General features: G+C 35.1%; 1 protein-coding gene across 1 annotated transcript in view; it reads right to left on the bottom strand.

Annotated features, from left to right (window-relative positions):
• Positions 1–12111: 12111 nt before the first annotated feature.
• The window catches only part of LOC136039166 (bifunctional coenzyme A synthase-like), a 40468-nt gene continuing 30265 nt past the window's right edge, over positions 12112–22314 (bottom strand). Inside the window, exon 5 of the mRNA XM_065722676.1 lies at positions 12112–13620. Coding sequence (XP_065578748.1) covers positions 13420–13620 — 201 coding nt within the window. The 3' untranslated portion in view covers positions 12112–13419. The remainder of the gene's footprint in view (positions 13621–22314) is intronic.

Below are 22314 nucleotides of genomic sequence, written 5' to 3'. Positions count from 1 at the left end.
AATTCGGAATAGCAGTTTACAAAAATTCTGACCCAAAGGCGTCTAAAATCGGGCGTCTATCAAACAGTTCGTGGTAACGAACTGTAGTAAGGAGCGACCCGGCTCAATAGTAAACGAAACTCTAAAAAACGGAATTTCGATGCTAAAAGATATATCAAAAGAATCGGATTTTTATGCTGATTTCAAATATATAAGTTTCATCAAATTTAGTCTTTGTCATCAAAAGTTACGAGCCTGAGAAAATTTGCCTTATTTTGGAAAATAGGGGGTAACACCCCCTAAAAGTCATAGGATCTTAACGAAAATTACACCATCGCATGCAGCGTATCAGAGAACCCCATAGCAAAAATTTCAAGGTCCAATCTACAAAAATGTGGAATTTCGTATTTTTTGCCAGAAGACAAATCACGGGTGCGTGTTTATTTGTTTTTGTTTTTTTTTTTTTCCCAGGGATCATCGTATCGACCAAGTGGTCCTAGAGTGTTGCAAGAGGGCTCATTCTAACGGAAAAGAAAAGTTCTAGTGCCCTTTTTAAGTGACCAAAAAAATTGGAGGGCACCTAGGCCCCCTCCCACGCTCATTTGTTTCCCAAAGTCAACGGATCAAAATTTTGAGATAGCCATTTTGTTCCGCATAGTCGAAAACCATAATAACTATGTCTTTGGGGATGACTTACCCCCCACAGTCCCTGGGGGAGGGGCTGCAAGTTACAAACTTTGACCAATGTTTACATACAGTAATGGTTACTGGGAAGTGTACCGACGTTATCAGGGGGATTTTTTTGGTTTGGGTGTGGGGTTCAGGGGAGGGGGGTATATGGGATTATCTTTCCTTGGAGGAATATTTCATGGGGGAAGAGAAATTCAATGAAAAGGGCGCAGGACTTTCTAGCATTACTATAAAAAAAAACAATGAAAATATAAACATGAAAAAGTTTTTTCAATTGAAAGTAAGGAGAAGCATTAAAACTTAAAAAGGAACAGAGATTATTACGCATATGAGGGGTTCTAAAAATACTTTAGCATAAAGAGCAAGATATTTAGGAGGAGATAAACACTTCACTCTTTATGCTAAAATTTTTTTAAATAATTTCAACTATTTATTCTACGTCTTTCTGATTCAGGGGTCATTCTTAAAGAATTGGGATAAAACAAGATTTAGTGTGAAGAGCGAGGTATTAACGAGGGGACCAACCCCCTCATATATATAATCAAAAATATAAGAATACAAAAGTTTGTTACGTAAGTTAATTCTTAAGTTACGTATTTTTTTTTACTAATAAAAACGTTCGTTAAAAATAAAAGATCTAGTTGTCTTTTTAAGTAACCGAAAAATTGGAGGGCAACTAACACCTCCTTCCCCACCCCTTATTTCTCAAAATCGTCTGATCAAAACTAAGAGAAAGCCATTTAGCCAAAAAAATAATTAATATGCAAATTTCATTTTAATAATTTATGTACGGAGAGCCAAAATCAGACATGTATTAATTCAAAAACTTTCAGAAATTAAATAAAAAAAACAAGTTTTTTTAAATGAAAGTAAGGAGCGACATTAAAACTTAAAACGAACAGAAATTACTCCGTATATGAAAGGGGCTTTTCCTCCTCGACACCCCGCTCCTTGCGCTAAAGTTTGATTCTTTCTCGTAACTCTACTTTTTAAAACAATAAAAAACTTTAGCGTAAGGAGCGGGGTGTCGAGGAGTAAAAGCCCCTTTCATATACGGAGTAATTTCTGTTCGTTTTAAGTTTTAATGTCGCTCCTTACTTTCATTTAAAAAAACTTGTTTTTTTTATTTAATTACCCTACAAGAAATCAACTAAATCATATTTTGAATCTGACATTTTTTTTTTTTTTGGTTCTGAAGGGTAGTGCCTCTGAAAAATTTTGTCCTAGGTTTTTCCTCGCTCAAACCAACCAGGGATACTTTATAGCATATACTTTCTTCTTATTTTAATACATTTATATTTTCGCCCTCGGAGTGAAGAGGAGGCAAAGGGGAGAGGGTGTTGTAGGAAGCAAAAATAAATATATATTCGCTATTTTCTTCAATCTATATTAAATTATATTTTTTCTATGGAAGTGGTTTTTTGCAATTAGTAAATCCATCGGTGCCCAGTAACTAGCATGCAATTTCCGTTAATTTGCCGATTTTCTGATGCACCGAAGTTAGCTATCGACATCCCAGATTTTCGACGGTACATATCTGTTATAGCGCCTATGTATATAGAAGCTAAGTAGAACCGGTTTTCATTTAGCTTGCCATCTGTATCGAAAGAGAATAGTGCCTGACTATGGATGTTAAAATGAAAAACTAGACTGCTAAAAAGGTAATTAATTTCTTCCAGGACAAGGGGTTGTGGCACAAAACGAAACAGTGCGTCAATGGACATATATACTCTTTCGATAAAAGGCCTCGTTGGAGGTGTGCAACTTGACATATCGGAAACTAGCCGGGATACACGTGGCGCGCGGCAGTGAGGTTAGAAGGCAGAGATCCTGTAAACGCAAATCTTAATTACATCAATTCGGTCATGACGGCCTGCATTCTATAACTTTCTCTTGTATTATAAAAATGAAGTGTTATATTTTCATCATATTTTGTGACATTTCATTAGAAATGAGCGTCAGAGAAACAGGTTCTACCTAGCTTCTATATACATAGGCGCTATAACAGATAAGTACCTTTTTGTCATCTTTCAATTTATGGCCTCACCTTTACCTCCATAGAGACCTGAACCAATGCCTTGATTTTACTGGTAGGCTACCTTGTGTTTTGTATATTACAGTAATTTTTTTTTTGCTTCGTTTACGACATTGAATTGTAACTTTGAATTTTGAACTTTGAGTTGTATTTCTGAGTGTTCTTGTTAATTTTTTCCTTTCTGAAGTTAACTACAATAATTTCTTGTGATATAAAATGGTCGGTTTGTGTTGTTTTCTTTTCATCCTTATTTCTGTTCTGCTGTGTTGTCTTTATTTTAATGGGTAAAAAATAAAAATATAAATAAACATTACCCTTGAAGACAGGCCAAAAAAGCTCCTGCAGTACAAACAAGTCCATCAAATTTCCCAAGTTGAAGCTGTCGTATGATTGATGGTGACTTGTTTTCACCACACATTTGACATAATCTTAATCCTGAATCGTTCTCAATGACCTGACCCTGCTGAAACACTAACGGAACAGTATTGACAATAAACAGTACTAGATGATCAGGATTCAGCTCCCTCATTTTTCGCATTAACATTGTAGCAATTAAAGTTTTCCCGGAGCCTGTAGGGAGGACGACTACCAGATCACGCAATAATGATTCAACATAACACAGCATCTGATAGTCTTTAGGAGCTTTATTACAACCGGGTAAGTAGCAGCTAAAATCTTTCAGATTACTTGGGTCTGCAAACCGTATAGGTTTTATTTCATTTTCCTGTCTCTGGGAATGAATGTTGGTTGGAACTACACCAAAAAATGTGGCTCCAGTTCTAACTTCAATTTCAGGGACCAGTTTCATACTTGTGCGCCACTTAGATTTTGCTGGCAATAGTCTCTGCATTAGAATAATTCTATCAATGCTGAAAGCAACAAACAAATTACTGTTGGGAGCGAAGGGGAGCTCTTTGCCTACTGATTTACAGCAGCGTTTGCATTGAACATCTGTAAATTTATTGGTCATGTTAAAGGTCAAAGCTTGCTCTTCAATTGTGCTTCGAACTTCCGGTTTTAAAGACAGATGGATATTATTTTCATTTCGCTCATAGAAGAAGAGATGTTCAGCTAAGAATAGCTGCTTGCGACAAAATTTGCAATCCATTCTGAAAACAAGACCAGAATCTGAAAAAAGAACATTTTAGATTAAATATAAAACATATAGTTTCGAGGCACATATTTTGCAGCTTATTCAATGTTCTCTTATTCAATGTTATCGAAGAATAGACTTAAACTTTTCCGAATTCAAGCATGAAATGATTAGAAGAGATCGCGTATTCTCCTCCGTATTTATAACTGAGAGACGGAAGATAGTAGTGGCATCCTATGAAGGTGTTAAGGGGTTCATTACCCCTCTCGTTGATTTGAAAAATAAGTTTATTTCACTATTGTCATTATAAAATGTTTTTTAAGGCACTTTCATTGAGAAAATTGAAAAACAACAAAATTGAACCTCCCCCTAGATTTTGGTGTATGTACTGTAGACCACCTGTTTTATGTGAATTGACGCCACTGGGAGGCAGTAAAAAAACATTAGCTTTACCGATGAAAAACAATCTGCTTGAAAAAATTAGAGTTGTTATTTGAAATGGGCCTACACTTCTCATTTTTTGTTACTTCACCGTGGAGATGTTTATTCCATTTGGATGGAAAATTAATCAGTATGTCTTTTTTTAATCAATATTTCGAACTTTATGCGTTACCAGTAAACATAATAGATTACTTTACTCAAATAAGTAAAGTTGGGTCTTTCGAAGATATTCCAGATTATAAAAGAGGAATATCTGTGATTCACTGCTGCCTCTATAACAGTACAAGACAATATAAAATATGCAAAAATAGCATTTTCAACCTGAAAATAGACATTAAATGGATAATAGATTAAACTACATTAAAATATAGCAAAAATAAATAAGTTAATGTATTGAATTATAAACAGAAAATATGTGTATATATCTTCTAAGTATTTTTTCATTGTTTATCGTAGCAATTTTTTCTACAAAGCAGAATTTTGTCAAAGAAAACTGAGGAGCAACATCAAAATATACAAGTTTCAATGGTGCGCTCTTCAAACCCTTCATTACCCTTCAAACTCTAAGGGTTTATTGAGCTTTTAAAACATCTAGCATCAAGGAATTAGATGCCACCTTTTCTTCTAGAAATTAGTTTATCAAAGCTCCTTTGACCTGATCAAACCAGAGGCGTACTGGTAGCAAAAAGCTAAGGGGACGCTTGGGTTAGGTGGCCCTACCTATGGCCCTCCTTATAAAAATGATTTGTTGTGTTTTTTCGTGTTTAATCAGAAAGGGCTGTGTCATTCGCGCTGTTCGCATCATTCCGCGTATCAAACCAGATATTATATAAAGCGGATATTCGCATATCCGTGTCATTCACGCTAAAATTTGCGCCGCCAGGCAAATTCGTGCTACCGCAAAGTAAGAAGTATTCTTACAGTAGGAAGAGAATGAATACCGCTAATAATTTTTTTTTTGCCTGATCTTCCTGATGCTTGGTTGGACTTGGTGTTGCTTAGGTTTACACATAAAGGGAGAGCAGCGTCGTTTTTTCAGTTGTATAAAATTTTCAGTTTTCATCCTGTATCATGGAAATCTGGGCCAAAGACCATTTGCGATATTTGTCCTCTTCAGAAGGATTTTTGACACCACTGACAGTTTTTTTACTTTCCATCAGAACACAAAATATATATTTTTATCAGATACACAGCAAAATAATTAGACTAAAGGAGGAGAAAGTTACTGCACTGATAAGAATGATATTGAAGTCTTCAAATCTCTTTTCACGACTTCTAAAACCTTTTAAAGCTGCAGTGAGTCAATTAGCTTCCGATCACATGATGTCAACATGACTGCTTCCAAGAGATCCTCTGATATTGTAGTTCTTCATCTGATACGCGTAAATTATCGTGTATCTGATACGCGTTATTGCACGAGATGCAGGAACTTTAATCTCGCATATCAGCCCCTCCAAATTTAGCTCCAAGTTCAAGCCTATCCTCAAATTCTGCATCAGGCCTATCCAGGCTATTTTTACGATCTGCGCTAACAATTTCGTCGTACACTGAGGCAAACCTTTTTCGGCTCTGACCACAGGTCGTTATGAGAAACCTTTGCCCTCTCTGTGGCATTTTGAATGGGCTGACTTTGGTATTTCAGCTCGACACACAAGACTGGTTGTGGAGGGCTGCAAGAAATATAGCTCGGAAAAAAGCTGTTTTTGTCTGAAAACCTTTCTTTCAGGCTGGTTGTTATTCGGTCTAATTACTAACCTGAACACTTTGGCCCGAAATCGCTGTTCCAAATCTTCAGGTTGAAAATCTTTTACCTGTTCTTCCGGTATGCACTTTTTCTTGGCAACGCGAAAAGCTGCTGGCTCTGAGCTAATTTCTGAGCTAATATATTTGACACGAATTTGGAGGCGTTTTCTTTGACGCTTTCGAAGGAAATGCTCTCTAGATCCTTTCTTGCTTCATAAACCATGCTCCAGGCCATCAATTTAATATATATAATATATATATATATATATATATATATATATATATATATATATATATATATATATATATATATATATATATATATATATAATATATATATATATATATATATATATATATATATATATATATATATATATATATATATATATGTATTATTATTATTTTATTTCCCAAAAGATACACATGGTGCTAACATAGAGTAATGACAAAAAAAAAGAAAAAAGAAAAGATACATTAACTTAAATCTCACAATAAAAAAGCCCTCAGTAAACTATTTTCACGATCTAGCGTATTCATAAAGCGAGATCAGCATTCTTCAATGACTATAAATGGTTGCGCTATACCAAAACTAAACACAAGTCGTCGATTGCTCTTTAGTTTGACCAAAAAGTTCCCAAAAGGGTGCTAATACTAGTAAATGGGACACAGCAAATGCATTGTATATCCTACCTAGAATTGCCCGCTTATACCTGGATTTACATGACACAAGAAGTCCATACGTCCTTCGCAGTCTTTCACTTAAAAACTCAAGCAGTAGGCTCCTAGTATTTTTTAAACTAGAGCCAATTGGCAAACCAAGGTAAGTAATACTAGAAGAAGGCTTTGAAAGATGCGATCCAAGGCGAATATTTTCAGCAGATGAACGACCAGTCGACTTTCCTACTAGAACAACTTCACTCTTTTCCGGGTTAAATCTAAGACCAATCTGTCTGTACTCATAACTTAAAATATCAAAATTCTCTTCTATACCAGCATACGTCCTACTTAAATTCAACACGTCATCTGCATAGTTAGCAAGCGACAGATCAAGGCTTCTAAAAATGAAACTAGTTACAATCTTTTTTTGGGCCTCCACTGCACTATTATTATAAAGAGGAGGGGATGAAACACCACCCTGTTGAATACCTTTCCAAACTCTTATACGGACCCGAGACAGCAAATAGCCATCAGAAACCAGCACTTTTACAACAACGTACAGCTTACTATACATGTCCCTATATACACGCACCATTGACCGATTCATGCCACGAGCCTCAGCACTCAGCAACAGTTGGGGATGTATTCCTGTATCAAATGCTCGAGAGACGTCATGCCCAGCCATAATCACCGTTTCACCACTTTTTTCTATTTCTACCAAAACATTTGCAATAAATGTATGGACATGTTCTCGGCTATAACCCTTTTTGAAACCAAACTTATGGTCTGGTATGGAACAAGCTTGATTAATATCATCAATCACCAACAGTTCAAACAACTTACACAAAATCGGCGAAACAGTAATTGGCTGGTAAGAACTACAACTACTTTTATTTTTCCCCTTCTTAGGAACAGGGGTAATAACATCTGCAGAAAATGTATCTGAAACTACTCCACAATTAAAAATCATTTGAAACAGCAAATCTATATTCTATATATATGAAGCAAATCATTTATCAATATGGGCTGCAAGATGAATTTGATATTATTATTGGTCATTCATCACGATCAATGCCCTCGTCACTAATCGATGTACGCAAATCTGCTAGTCTAATTCAGGATGCTTTTTTGAAGCTTAAAAATTTTATGATGGACAAATTCCTGAAAGGTATCGTTGATGAAAATGATCAAAAGTCTAAGGCATCTGCTTGGTATTATGTTGCTTACAATTATTCTATATCTGATTCTGATAAGTTTATTAGCTTTGCTTGGATTGCTTCAGATGCTTTATGTAAAATCAAAGAGTCAAGACTTTCTAACATTCAATCTATCCCGAAAAATGCAACTTTTTTGGAAATAGGTAATGACGCAAAAACCTACTTTTTGGCAAGTGCCGACGACATAAGTGCTATGATGGTTCGAAGGGTCATTATCGCCGAGAGGGTTGGAGCTTCGATTTGTAACTATGGTTTAAAAATTCATAATTTACACATTGATGTCAAACCTTATGGATCCGTCACTATTTTCACATGTAATTCTTCCTCCGATTTGGATTTGTCGTTGGTATTGAATGAACCTGAGGATACCAAATCGAAGTCATCTCATCATCTTCGAACAATCGTCATACCATCCTTGGGGGAGGAGGTTGAATCAGTTGTAGATGTTACAAATGCTCCAATACCCCGCATCAAGTGTTCCGTCTTAGACGATGGTGAACTCGTAAAAGTAGATATTTGTATCAACTCTCTTGGCTTACTGAAAACAGAACTAATTCAATCTACCTTCATTCAGACACCACACGTTTTACCTGTATTTTGGTTTCTCATGAAATGGGCACGAATTACTGGCATATTAAGAGACAACCGTATCCCAACAGATTTAGCCCTCATGGCTGCAGGAGATTTCTATGGACTAGTTCTATCTATGCTTGATATTAGTTTCTCAAGCAACAAAGTAGAAATGCCTCTAGTCGATTTTTATAACTCTGAAATAGACATCATCAATAGCATGACTCATGAAGATACTCAGATCATTGGTCAAAATCTCATATCTTTCTTCAACAGACTTTCAAAGATAAACGAGGATTTCACGATAGTTTGGCCTCATCCCAAGATTCCTTGCAAAACAATTAATAAAGATGTAATGATGCAAATAGCTTGTATGGGTAAGTATGCCTACTATAACCTGATTGCGTCCAGGAGCTGTTTGTTTCTGATTAAATCATTAGAAGATAACTCCAACAGCATCATCTCATGCTGTATGGATTTGAGTGTTCAACTGGATTTGAGTGTTCAACTGGTAGGATTTGAGTGTTCAACTGGTCCTTTTCAGCTTCGCCATGCTTTGGAAACCAGGTCCACCCTAAAGGTTCGTTCTGATGTATATTTATCGGATTGGAAACGAGTAGGATTAGAACGTTTCGCTTCCCACTTATTCCGTCAGTTCGCCACACTTACTGACTCGCATCCAGAACTTTTAGATTCTCTCCAAGTCACTACCTGCATCGGGAACTTTTATATCCTAAATGCGTCATCTGCTTTGCCAGAAACAAGAAGGTCACTATCATTGTCAGAACTTGAAAGAGCTTTAGCAAAGAGAAAGAATAGAAAACATCATCCTACTAAAGAGGAAGAAAAATCGCAGTCAGACAGTGCTTGTGAAGTGGATCCAAAGCTTACCACAATAAATCCTATTATCCATCATCCTCTGATGAGACCCGAGACAAAACCTTATATAAATGGCTACAAAAGGAAAAGAAATGTAACATCTTCATTCTGTTCTGGAATGAATACTGAGAATAACAATGATAGAGAAGCTATTGTTCTAATTGAAACAATATATAGAGAGGCTTTGAATCGACTTGGATATTCTCTAGACAAAGACTATATCCCACCCTATGTATTCCAGTTGGATGTGTTCCAATCAAAATACTCTGAAGTTTCAGTTATATTAGACAAAAACATGAAACTTATTGACGCAAGATTTAATTGGTGCACTACACCTTCACTATAAATATCTCCGCTTCTGCCAGTTTTCCCGTGATTGTAAGAGGCTGTTTGACAGTAATAAAGATTGACTTACCAGCGTCCTAGCTACCGTGGCTCATATGCTGGCATCATTTCAATTTATGTTTTTAGATCGTCCAGCTTCCTCACCCCCTCTTAAAAAAATGTTTGAAAAACAAATGTCCCATATTCCCAATTGTGAAACAAAAGTTCTGCTTCTCTATTTCACCGAACAAATCCGCGTGTAGGTATGCTTTTCACTCCTGGACGGAGATATTGGTTAAAACAATTTTCTCCTTAAAGAGGAAGCAATTTCAGGTTATCAGCAGCCAAACAGAAGGAGGGGGGCACGAACTACAAATTTCCACAAAACTAAGAGTTTTACTGTTTTTCTGGTTTTCTAGATGATTTGTATAATATAGAGATTGTTCTCACGTTTTTTCAACCTTGGTTGCTTATAGCCTAGCAAATTAAAACTCATTGAGACATCCAATTTTTTATTATTAACAAAAGATAATATTAATTTCTCAAAACGGCCTGAATGTTCTTTGGTCTACATTTCAATTGATATTTTGCCATAATAATTCAGACATTTTATTTCCTTGAAAATTTGTCTAAAACCATTTGTGACTAAAACATGGCACCAAAGATACACATAATTGATACCTCTTCATTTCCATGGGCAATTTTTTTTTAAGGAACAAGTACTACTTGATTCCACGGCTTAGCTACCTCCAAGATATGGCTTTTGCTATATGGAATTTTTGTTGGAGACTACTTTTCTGCATTTTTGATATTCTATTTGAAAGTTTTCCCAGAAAAACCAATATTTTAGTATTTAGAAAAAAAGAATTAGGAAATTTCTAACCACATTTTTTAGAGCACATTTTTCTGGCTTCTAGAACATATTCTTAGAATTTTTATTTCTTAAACGAGCTTCATGGCCTTATTGCTTCTGAAAAACTTTGAGAATCAAATTTTTCCCATTTTTGGGCAGTAGTTTTGCGAGATATTATGCCTTTATATTGCTATTAAGAAAAAATAGAGAAGTATAGTTGTAGTCAGAACTGACTTGGAGACGCTAGTTTACCTTTAAGCTGCTCTAAATCTATCTTTATTCATCTCTAAATCTGCTCTATAGTTTTACCTTTAAGCCTGCTCTAAAATCTTTTTAGATTCCGTGCCATGAATCTAGCAATTAAAAAGTTCCGTGCATTAAGCATAAAAATCCAACACTTCATTATTGCTCCGACAAATGTATGGTAGCCAATTCCGGGCTTATTTTTTCTTATTTCGAGGACTTTCTCAACAATTTTTATTAAGATCTGATTGTGTTTCACTAAAAAGAAAAAAGGAGAAGAGTTACAATTTTGCTTATTTTTATTTTAGCTGAACTTAAAAAGACCCCATTTTTGTCAAAAACCCCAAATGACCCAATTTTTGTCAAATACCAAAGACCCTATTTTTGTCATTTTAGGATTACAATGTTTATTACATACTCAAAGAGTCTTTACCGACAACGTAGCACAGAAAACGATGTGAAATCACAACAGCCCATTAAAAATTTGTAACCTTTCCCGATCCTAAATCAAACCTAAATGCTCTTTGCCTGTTTAAAAAAATAAAGTGGAAACGTAGATAAATTTCAACCAAAATTTTTTATCAATATCATGCACTGAAAAGATAGCACTAAAAACAACATCTTACGAACACCCAGACACATGGGAATAAGCGGTTGCTACAAGAAAGATCAAGCCACAGGAGCTGAATTGGTGATTACATTCGTGAGGCATAACTCCTTTACCCTTAGAAACATTTTTCTACATAGGTTGGCTAGAACCACGTCAGAAACCGATGTTCTTCTTCCGGTCAAATTTTAAAACAAATCCGTTCACAGAAAACATCAAAACCATACGGCAAATTTTACCAAATGAGTAATGAGGCCCAGTGTAGTGTTTACAAGCACGAATCCTACTGTAGGGGTTCATAATTCAGAAGAAGTGTTCAGAATTTGAAAACATCACTAAAACCTATACAATATCCAGAAGAAAACAAACTGATCTTCGAACTCATTTATGGTGTCCAAAAAAGCCTTGACCTCCGCCACAGGGGCACCAATTGTCAGGAGGGGGCAAGTGACCTCCACTAGATTTTTGAAAATTCTTCTTTTTGGTATTTTCATTGACAAAAAAAATTGATATACTCTAGAGATTGGAAAAACACCCCTTGTTCTCTCTCTTAAAAACGAATTGAAAAAACATTTCTCCCCCCTTATTTTTGTAAACCCCTGTTTCATTATATTATAAGAGCATGAAGCAACACCCTCGAAGATCTAGTAAATTCACTTTTGGGTCATATATTTACGAGAAGAAAAAATAGTCCAACCAAAAAAGATTAGTCACGAATAAAAGCTGAATTTATGAGTGCAATAAAATTTATTGATATTTGGCAATGTTGAGGTACCAAGTACTTTTCCAAGTTTTAAAATGGACTCAATTCATTTTGACAAAGAGCAGCTTGGTAAAATATCAGCTACGGTCTATTATTAACTACACAAAATAACATAAATATTTTTTCTGGTTTCGACTTTATGGATTGCTTTTTATTTCTTATGATACTTAATTTGCCAAGTTCTGACTAACTTTTTTTTCTGTTTATCTTTCTTCAGATTATAAAAAGAATTTTTGAGGTATATACGATTAATTTAAAGTCCAATAATTAAAGTTACATTAAAGTTTATTTGTTAAAAAGTAAATTTCAACTAACAGCTTGAAGTTAAATTAATGTGTCCATAGTAAAACCAAATCTGTTAAACTTTTCATTTACGCACGGTTTACATATCTAATCAGTTTAGTCATCGCTGACACCCAAAGTTATCAAATTCTATGTTCTGAAAAATGAGGAACCTATCCCCCCCAAAAAAAGTCAATTAAAGGTTAATTGAACTTATAACAAATCATAGAGAAAATCAGGTGGCTTCAGATATACTGTAGATCTGATAGAACATACATTTTTGTCCAATTGTTCCGTGACCGAAAATCAGTCTTTCTCGAGCTACTGCAGACAGGGTGTTTCGATAGCTTTCTTAAGCGGTGGAGTGGGATCAATTCCAACAGAATTTAATAGATACAGTAAATTCCAATAGAATTAATCAATTTTAATAGAATTTTCCCAGATTTTGCCACAATTTCTTTCGAAAAAATCTTCTAAATAAGTTTTGACATGGCACCAACTAAGCATGACAATACGATAAGGTTAGATAAGCAAGGGGTTTAGTTTTTAAGAGTTCTTTTGATGTTTACTTAAGAATGATGCTGCCCTCTTTTACTTTGTTTTCAGACATGTCTATTTTGTACTGTTTGGTATGTCCTCCTCTACCTTTTTTATTCTCTTTGCGCTGAAGATGGCTGAGCAGCGGTTTCGACTGAATTTTTCTTTTTCACTATCTATGAACTACCTCATTTTTTTCCCGTCTCGCATTTTCTCGGATCATAAAATCCCACAGAAAACGCCTTCGAATTCTGTGACCAATATTCCAGTAAATTTTCAAAAAATCATCGAATTCTGATTGATTTGAGACATTTAGACCCGCGTAGGTTCCATGCACAAGCTAAAATTTCGGCTGATATTTTATTAATATAAAAAAATCTCGAAGGACACACCACTCCTAAAATGTCGTCTCTAACCCCTACAACTTACAGAATAATTGTTACAAAATGCTTTTACGATCAATACAGAACTATTTAAGATATTACTTTCCACTGGAACCATTTTCAGAGACTAGAACTTTTCAAAACCTTTTCAACTTCATCCCAGGCTTTCATAACTTGCTTCTGTGTGAATTCTGGCTCCCATAAGGTTGAAAACACAATATCTGCAATATTTACTCTTTCTTGGTTTGAAAACTGCACTTTTACTCTTTTCCAAGCAGCATCTGGGTCTAGTCCATTTCTATCCATCAGTCGCTTTACCGCCTACAAATAAATGCTCGCAATTAGACTGATATACAGCTCAATTTTCAGCTCAAGAAACTTTAATTCTGCTTAGTTTTGGGGTTATATTAAATAAAAAAAAACGAGTTTTTTTAACTGAAAGTAAGGAGCGACATTAAAACTTAAAACGCACAGAAATTACTTCGTATATGAAAGAGGCTGCTTCCTCATCAACGCCCCGCTCTTTACGCTAAAGTTTGACTCTTTCTCTCAATTCTTTTTTTTAAAACAGTAAAAAACTTTAGCGTAATGAGCGGGGCGTTGATGAGGAAGCAGCCTCTTTCATATACGAAGTAATTTCTGTGCGTTTTAAGTTTTAATGTCGCTCCTTACTTTCAGTTAAAAAAACTCGTTTTTTTTATTTAATTTCTGAACGTTTTTGAATCAATGCATGTTTTGATTTTTGCTCTCCGCAGAGGAATAATCAAAACGAAATTTGCATATTTTTTTTTTTGGGCTAAATGGCTTTCTCATAATTTTGATCGAATGATTTTGAGAAAAAAAGAGCGGGGGCGAAGCCTAGTTGCCCTCCGATTTTTTGGTTAATTAAAAAGGCAACTAGAACTTTTAATTTTTTACGAATCTTTTTATTGGTAAAAGATTTACGTAGCTTATAAATTAGCTTACGGAAAGAACTTTTGTATTCTCATGTTTTTATTACATATATGAGGGGATTTGCCCCATCGTCAGTACCTCGCTCTTTACACTAAAGCTTAAATTTTATCCCAATTCATTAAGAATGACCCCCTGAATCACAAAAGCCGTAGAATAAATAGTTGAAATTACTAAAAATACTTTAGCGTAAAGAGCTAGGTATCATAAGGAGGTGAGCCCCTTATATGGGTAATAATTTCTGTTTGTTTTAAGTTTTATTGCTGTTCCTTACTTCCAGCTGAAAAAGCTTTTTCACATTTATTTTTTATTTTTTTTTTTAAATAATGCTAGTAAATCCTGCTCTCCCTTCATGGAAGTTTTCTTCTCCCATGACAAATTCTCGATGGAAAGTTCCCCCAGCATATCCCCCTCTTCTCAACCCCTCCCCCCAACCAAAAAAATCCTCCTGAAAACGCCTGTATACTTCCCAATAACCATTACTATATGTAAGCACAGGTCAAAGTTTGTAACTTGTTGCCCCTCCCACGGGGACTGTGGGGGAGTAAGTCGTCCCCAAAGACATAGTTATAAGGTTTTTCGACTACGTTGAATAAAATGGCTATCTCAGAATTTTGATCCGTTGACTTTGGGAAAATAATTAGCGTGGGAGGGGGCCTAGGTGCCCTCCAATTTTTTTGGTCACTTAAAAAGGGCACTAGAACTTTTCATTTCCGTTAGAATGAGCCCTCTTGCAACATTCTAGGACAACTGGATCGATACGATCACCCCTGGGAAAAAAAAAAAAAAAAAAAACAAAAAAACAAATAAACACGCATCCGTGATCTGCCTTCTGGCAAAAAATGCAAAATTCCACATTTTTGTAGATAGGAGCTCGAAACTTCTACAATAGGGTTCTCTGATACGCTGAATCTGATGGTGTGATTTTCGTTAAGATTCTATGACTTTTAGGGGGTGTTTCCCCCTATTTTCTAAAATAACGCAAATTTTCTCAGGCTCGTAACTTTTGATGGGTAAGACTAAACTTGATGAAACTTATATATTTAAAACCAGCATTAAAATGCGATTCTTTTGATATAGCTATTGGTATCAAAATTCCATCTTTTAGAGTTTTGGTTACTATTGAGCCGGGTCGCTCCTTACTACAGTTCGTTACCACGAACTGTTTGATGGATGTATCAAGCAATTTACTGCAAACACTGATGGAGCAAACCAGGTATATTAAGAACCAAGATTGTTCATATACGCTGCTAATCTGAATTCTGTGTCCCCTAGATGAGAAGCAATGGGCAAAGGTGAAGCAATTTAAAAAACAAATTGTACGAAAAAAATTTGTTATATGAGAAGCAATAGGTGAAGGTGAAGTAATTGGACAAGCAAATTGTAAGAAAACAAATTTCTTTTGTGAGGAGCAATAGGCAAAGATGGAGCAATTTGAAAAATAAATTATAAGAAAATAAATTTTGTTAGATGAGAAGCACTAGGCGAAGGTGAGGCAATTAAAACAAAAACTGTAAGAAAGCAAATTTGTTAGATAGAAGCAACAGGTGAATGTGAAGCAATTGGACAACCAAATTGTAAGAAAACAAATTTGTTAGGTGAGAAGCAATGGGCGAAGATGAAGCAATTTGAAAAACAAATTGTGAGAAAAAAAATTGTTAGATGAGAAGAAATGGGCGAAAGTGAAGCAACTTGAATAACAAATCATAAGAAAATAAATTAGATAGATAAGAAGCAATAGGCTAAGGTGGAGCAATTTGAAAAAGAAATTATAAGAAAATACATTTTGTTAGATGAGAAGCACTAGGCGAAGGTGAGGCAATTTAAGAAACAAATTGCAAGAAAACAAATTTGTTATATGAGAAGTAATAGGTGAAGGTGAAGCAATTGGACGAGCAAATTATAAGAAAATAAATTTTGTTTGATGAGAAGCACTAGGCGAAGGTGAGGCAATTTAAAAAACAAATCGTATGCAAACAAATTTTTTAGATGAGAAGCAATGGGCAAAGGTGAAGCAATTTGAAAAACATTGTAAGAAAAAAATTTGTTAGACGAGAAACAATGGGCTAAGGTGAAGCAATTTGAAAACATATTGCAAGAAAAAAGTTTCCTAGATGAGAAGGAACGGACAAAATATATTATACTCCATTTCGTTTTACACAGTCACAGACTGAAAAACATCTTCGTTCGTTTTGTCATTTGTTTCTCTATTCTTAGTTGGTTTTTTTTCAGTCATTCATCAGTAAGACTCTAACGCAGTGCAACTTTTTTATGCTGACTTTGATAATGTAAATTTCCAACATTCACAGTCTTTTCTTTATTTTTCTATTTTTACTTGAATGACAGGCCTTTTGATTATGTCAATAATATTGAAGTTATAACAGTTATCCTTACACAACTATTACGGTGAATTTAAAAACAAATGAAAATGTGTAGGTAAAAGGCCAAAACTTTAACGAAAGAACCGCACAAAAACAAATGCGTAAAAAATGGAAACAAAAATTCCTTCTTTCAACTATCAAATTTGGAGGTCAAACTTCTACAGAGAACAAACTTTGAAATTACTACGCAGACACCTCGATGATGAAAAACTAATTGCATTTTCAAATTCAAGAGTTTTCTAGGAATCATAATAGGTGTACACAAAATAAATATTAACGTTAGAACATGCCAGAATTAGAAATTTAAAAAATGGATGAAAAAAAAAAACAGGAGAATTACATGAAAAATACATGTAATTATTGAAAAACTCGTGATATTTCACGGGGGAGGGGCATAGCTCCTGTCCTCCTTACATACATTAATGACAAATTAAAAAGATAAGAATAATTTTGTTCCTTATTATCATGGCTGCAACAGTAGCTGTAACCTAGTAAAGATAAAACAAACGAAGCCTTAATGCCACATCAAACAGTTTGTGGTAACGAACTGTAAGTAATCAGCGATGCAGCTCAATAGAAACCAAAGCTCTGAGAAACAGTCTTGATAACAATATTTACATTAAAAAAAACCTAATTTTGATACTTATTCCAAATATATAAAATTCATCAAGTTTAATGTTACCCATTAAAAGTTACAAGCCTCGAAATTTTCTCCAATTGTCAAAAAAAGGGGAAAACATTCCCAAAACATCAAGTGATCTTGATGAAAATCATGCCATCAAATACAGAACATCAGAGAACCCCTCTCTAGAGGTTTCAATCTCCTATGTACGAAAATGTGAAAATTTGCATTTTTAGCAAGATGCAAGATCATGGATACATGTTTATTTATCTGGTTATTTTTTTTTTCAGGGGGATCGTATCAAACCAGTGATTCTAGAGAATCAGTGATCAGAAATTGAAAGTTCTAGAGCCTTTTTTTAAGTGACTAAATATTGGAGAGCAACTAGCCCCTCTCCTTCGCCCTTTTCCCCAAGTCGACAGAACAAAATTTTTAGATAACCATTTTTGTTCAGCATAGTCGAAATACTTAATAGCTACGTCTTTGAGGATAACTTGACCCCTCCCCCCTCATAGTCATCGGGGGAAAGGCTGTAAGCTATGAACTTTTCCTATTGTTAACATATGGTATTGATCATTTAGAAATATACATTTATTTTTTGGAAGGGGGAAGGATTTTTCTAGTAGGGGGTTTATATGGGAGGATTTTTCTATGGAGAAATTTTTCGTGGGGAAGGGAATTTTCCATAAAGGAGGAGCCAGCTTTCCTTAAACTATTTAAAAAACGATCTGAAATTTAAACACAAAAAAAAACTTTCTTCAACTGCAAATAAGGAGCAACATTACAACTTATGACGAACATAAATTATTACGTATATGAGGGAGTTGCCCCCTCCCCAATACCTAGCTCTTAACGCAAAATTTTTCCTTAGATATATTAAAAAAAAGCTTATTACTCTAATTAAACGGTCCTTGTGTTTCATGAGTCATTCTTGAACAATGAAATAAAAAGTCAAACGTAAAGCTTGAAGAAGGATATATTGAGGAGGGGGCCACCACCTCATATACGCAATAATTTATTTTCGTTTTCTTCGTTATATTTAGTTATCTTCGTTTTAAGTTTTAATGTTGCTCCTTACTTTCAGTTGAAAATAACTTGTTTTTTATTTAATTGTCTAGGAGACTGCCTTGTGAGAATCAATTCTCAATCAGTGTTGATTGAGAGACAATCAATATTATTCAGATTTGACAGAACTGTAATTTTGAATTATTGGAGCAAATGTTGAAAATTCAAAAAAGAGACTCCAACACCTCAAAAATGGCGGTAAATCGAAAAGAGCACAACACTCAAATCACTATTACCAAAAGCCCTGAACTGGAAAATCACAGTCCCCCAATTTGAACATCAAGCTAAATCACATTCATGTATTGGTAGCACTGATGTCTCCTTTTTTTCTGCTTGGTTTTTCAGAGGTGACCGTATAGAACCAGAGATCATAGAATGTTGGGAGAGGGCTAGTTTGAACGAAAACTATAATATCTAGTGTCCATTTTAAGCAATAAAAGAGATAGCATCAAAGTTAAGTGCTATTTTTGGCCAGTCTGTGCGATAAAACATCGGTTTTTACCCAAAAAGATTCCGAATGGTTCGGAATGATTCGGAGCCGATCGATTCAGAATGATCTAAAACCGTTAAATGGAGGTTTACAGCTCACCATTTTCTGTCCCATAACGGCAGTTTTGACCAAATTGGGTCTTAATGGTAGTAATTGAAAATTCTGAATTAGCCAATCAAATGAAAACTATTTGAAAGTTTTATATAAAATCCAACCCTCTTCTAAATCCCCGCTAACAAAATCTTGAGCTCTTTTTGGTTTTTCCTATCTTGGCATCTTGTGTGGCCTCAATGCATTATTCATCAGTCCCCGTAATGATTTTTTGAAGTATCTACCTCCACCACTTCCCCCTCCAAAAGACACTGACCTTTAGTGAACTTTACCATTCACCCCATGTCTCGCTTACCACTGCATAGAGGCTGCAGGGAATCAGAAAAGCATCTTCAATGCTGCCAAACCTATACCTCCTGATGTCATTGAACATTTCAAGTCATCTTTGCCACCTCATTATCTATATCTAATCCATTGTTCCACACTTCTACCCTCTACGATCTTGTAGACTGTTCCTTACCTGAAACGGCCATGAACTTAGAGACTCCTCTCTAAGAGGTTCTAAATAAGCTGATTAAAGTAGCCGCACTCAAAAGATCTTCACAATACATTCTCAGAATTAAATCTTATTCACTAACCTGCAGATTCTTAGCGAAAAAATTCCTAAGTCTGCTCTAACTACTGAACAACTAATGTTTTCATTTATTCTTAGCTACTCCTTATAATATCCTAGCTTTATTATTTCTAATTTGTCACTTTTCTGATATTCCAAAACTTCAATGCATGATGCATCACAGATACTACCTTATTCCTATGAATATTATTCTGTATCCCAATATTCCCTACCTAGATACTCAAATGTAAACTCGAAAATATCCTACCCGTATCCTTACTACGCCATATATGTCAACAAAATATTTTACCCTTTACTTTACAGGTCACTCTAGATGTTTTAGTTCTTACCGAATTTGAACTTTTCCACCTCTCAAAATGATTTTATCTCTCTCACTTAATTGGTACTTCTTCCTAAGCACTAGGACTACTCAAGGATTAGGACTAATAGCACTAGGGTTACTCAAAATTTAACTCCATTTTTTCTTAATATATATTCCTATAGTAAACACATTGGCTTCTATTCAACTTCTGACGTGTATCTGCAACCAAGACGTGAACCTGAATCTGTAACTCCTTTTCTGCGACAAGAAGCATGCGCATCCTTGACATATTCCTCGTCAAAACTCGGGATCTCTTCTCTTCCAGAAACTTTTACAAACTATTTAAATAAATACTAATTAATTTAGGTGACCCGGCACATCCCTGCTTCACTTCTGTCTAATATTGTACTATCCAAGACAAATTCCAAACGACCCCAGCCACTAATTTTGTAGAATTTGAAAATATTAGGAAACATCATAAATCACTGTATTTGGGCTAGTTTCGTAGATGCACATTGTATATACTACTGCTACTAACAACTTAGAACAGCACCAAGCCACCTAAGGTGAATACATCTACGCTCAGTGCTCTTACATTCCTAATCTTCCCTTGCGGCCTCCTCCCTCCTTAGTTTGGAACTACTTGATTTTCGTTTGGCCTTAGGTGGTTGGCCTACAAGGATGATCTTTGGCAATCTGTCACCCTTCATCCACAAACCATATCCTAGCAATATCATTCTTTCTACCATTATAGCCCTAGAAAGCAGGATTGAACACATATTTTTCATAGAGCTTGCTGTTTGAGATATGTCAGTCAATCGGGTACCAAAAAAATCCTTAGAGAATTTCTCTGGAAAACATCTAGCAAATCCTCCTCCGATTTTCCAAACGCTTCAGAGCTATAGTTGACCATTGTTACCACTGTAGCTTCCAATATTCTAATCTTGGTTCACATACTGATCTTCCTATTCTTCCAAACTTATTTCAAGCATAAAAAAAACCCTAGGTCTTGGCTATTCTACTTTCAGCGTCTTCACTCCACCCACCGTCTATAATAATAACACTACCTGGGTAAGTGAAACTACACACTTGATCGATCTTCTCATTGCCCAACATCACCTCTCCATCTTCACTTATTCCTAATCTTAGCTACTTAGCCTTCTCAAAACTAATTTTCAAGCCTATTCTTACACTCTCCACTCACGAAACCTCTGAAAATTCTTTCATTGTGCTAACATTTTCATCTAGGATGCTAAAATCATCAGCATAATCTAAGCATAGGTGAGTTTTACTTCCTCATTCAATTCCGCGCTCTTCCATTACCTTTGTTGTATTCCTTAGGATGAACTCCATCAAAATGATCAAAATATAGAACACAACCCTACTTAAGTCCTGATTTAAGACAAAACGAGCTACTAACCCCATTTCGTAGCTTAAACGCATCAATGTAATTCTCGTACATAGCAGTAATCCTTTAATGTATTTATCATGTATAGCATATAAGGATAGGATGTTCACTAAAGCTCTTCTATCAGCTGTATCCAACGCTTGCTCAAAATCTATAAAGCTAAGGACTAAAGGAGATTGATGACTCAAGTACTTCTCAATTATGAATTAAATAAAAAAAACAAGTTTTTTTAACTGAAAGTAAGGAGCGACATTAAAACTTAAAACGCACAGAAATTACTTCGTATATGAAAGAGGCCGCTTCCTCATCAACGCCCCGCTCTTTACGCTAAAGTTTGACTCTTTCTCTCAATTCTTCTTTTTAAAACAGTAAAAAACTTTAGCGTAAAGAGCGGGGCGTTGATGAGGAAGCAGCCTCTTTCATATACGAAGTAATTTCTGTGCGTTTTAAGTTTTAATGTCGCTCCTTACTTTCAGTTAAAAAAACTTGTTTTTTTTTATTTAATTTCTGAACGTTTTTGAATCAATGCATGTTTTGATTTTGGCTCTCCGCAGAGGAATAATCAAAACGAAATTTGCATATTTTTTTTTTTTTTGGCTCAATGGCTTTCTCATAATTTTGATCGAATGATTTTGAGAAAAAAAGAGCGGGGGACGAAGCCTAGTTGCCCCCCGATTTTTTGGTTAATTAAAAAGGCAACTAGAACTTTTAATTTTTTACGAATCTTTTTATTGGTAAAAGATTTACGTAACTTATAAATTAGCTTACGTAAAGAACTTTTGTATTCTCATGTTTTTATTACATATATGAGGGGATTCGCCCCATCGTCAGTACCTCGCTCTTTACACTAAAGCTTAAATTTTATCCCAATTCATTAAGAATAACCCCCTGAATCACAAAAGCCGTAGAATAAGTAGTTGAAATTACTGAAAATACTTTAGCGTAAAGAGTGAGGTATTAGAAGGAGGTGAGCCCCTCATATGGGTAATAATTTCTGTTTGTTTTAAGTTTTATTGCTGTTCCTTACTTCCAGCTGAACAAGCTTTTTCACTTTTATTTTTTAATTGTTTTTTTTTTAAATAATGCTAGTAAATCCTGCTCTCCCTTCATGG

This window comes from Artemia franciscana, chromosome 19, assembly GCF_032884065.1.
Source record: "Artemia franciscana chromosome 19, ASM3288406v1, whole genome shotgun sequence".
Taxonomy (NCBI): Eukaryota; Metazoa; Arthropoda; class Branchiopoda; order Anostraca; family Artemiidae; genus Artemia; species Artemia franciscana.
Note: the sequence above shows the minus strand (reverse complement) of the source record. Positions and strands in the feature narration are given on the sequence as shown.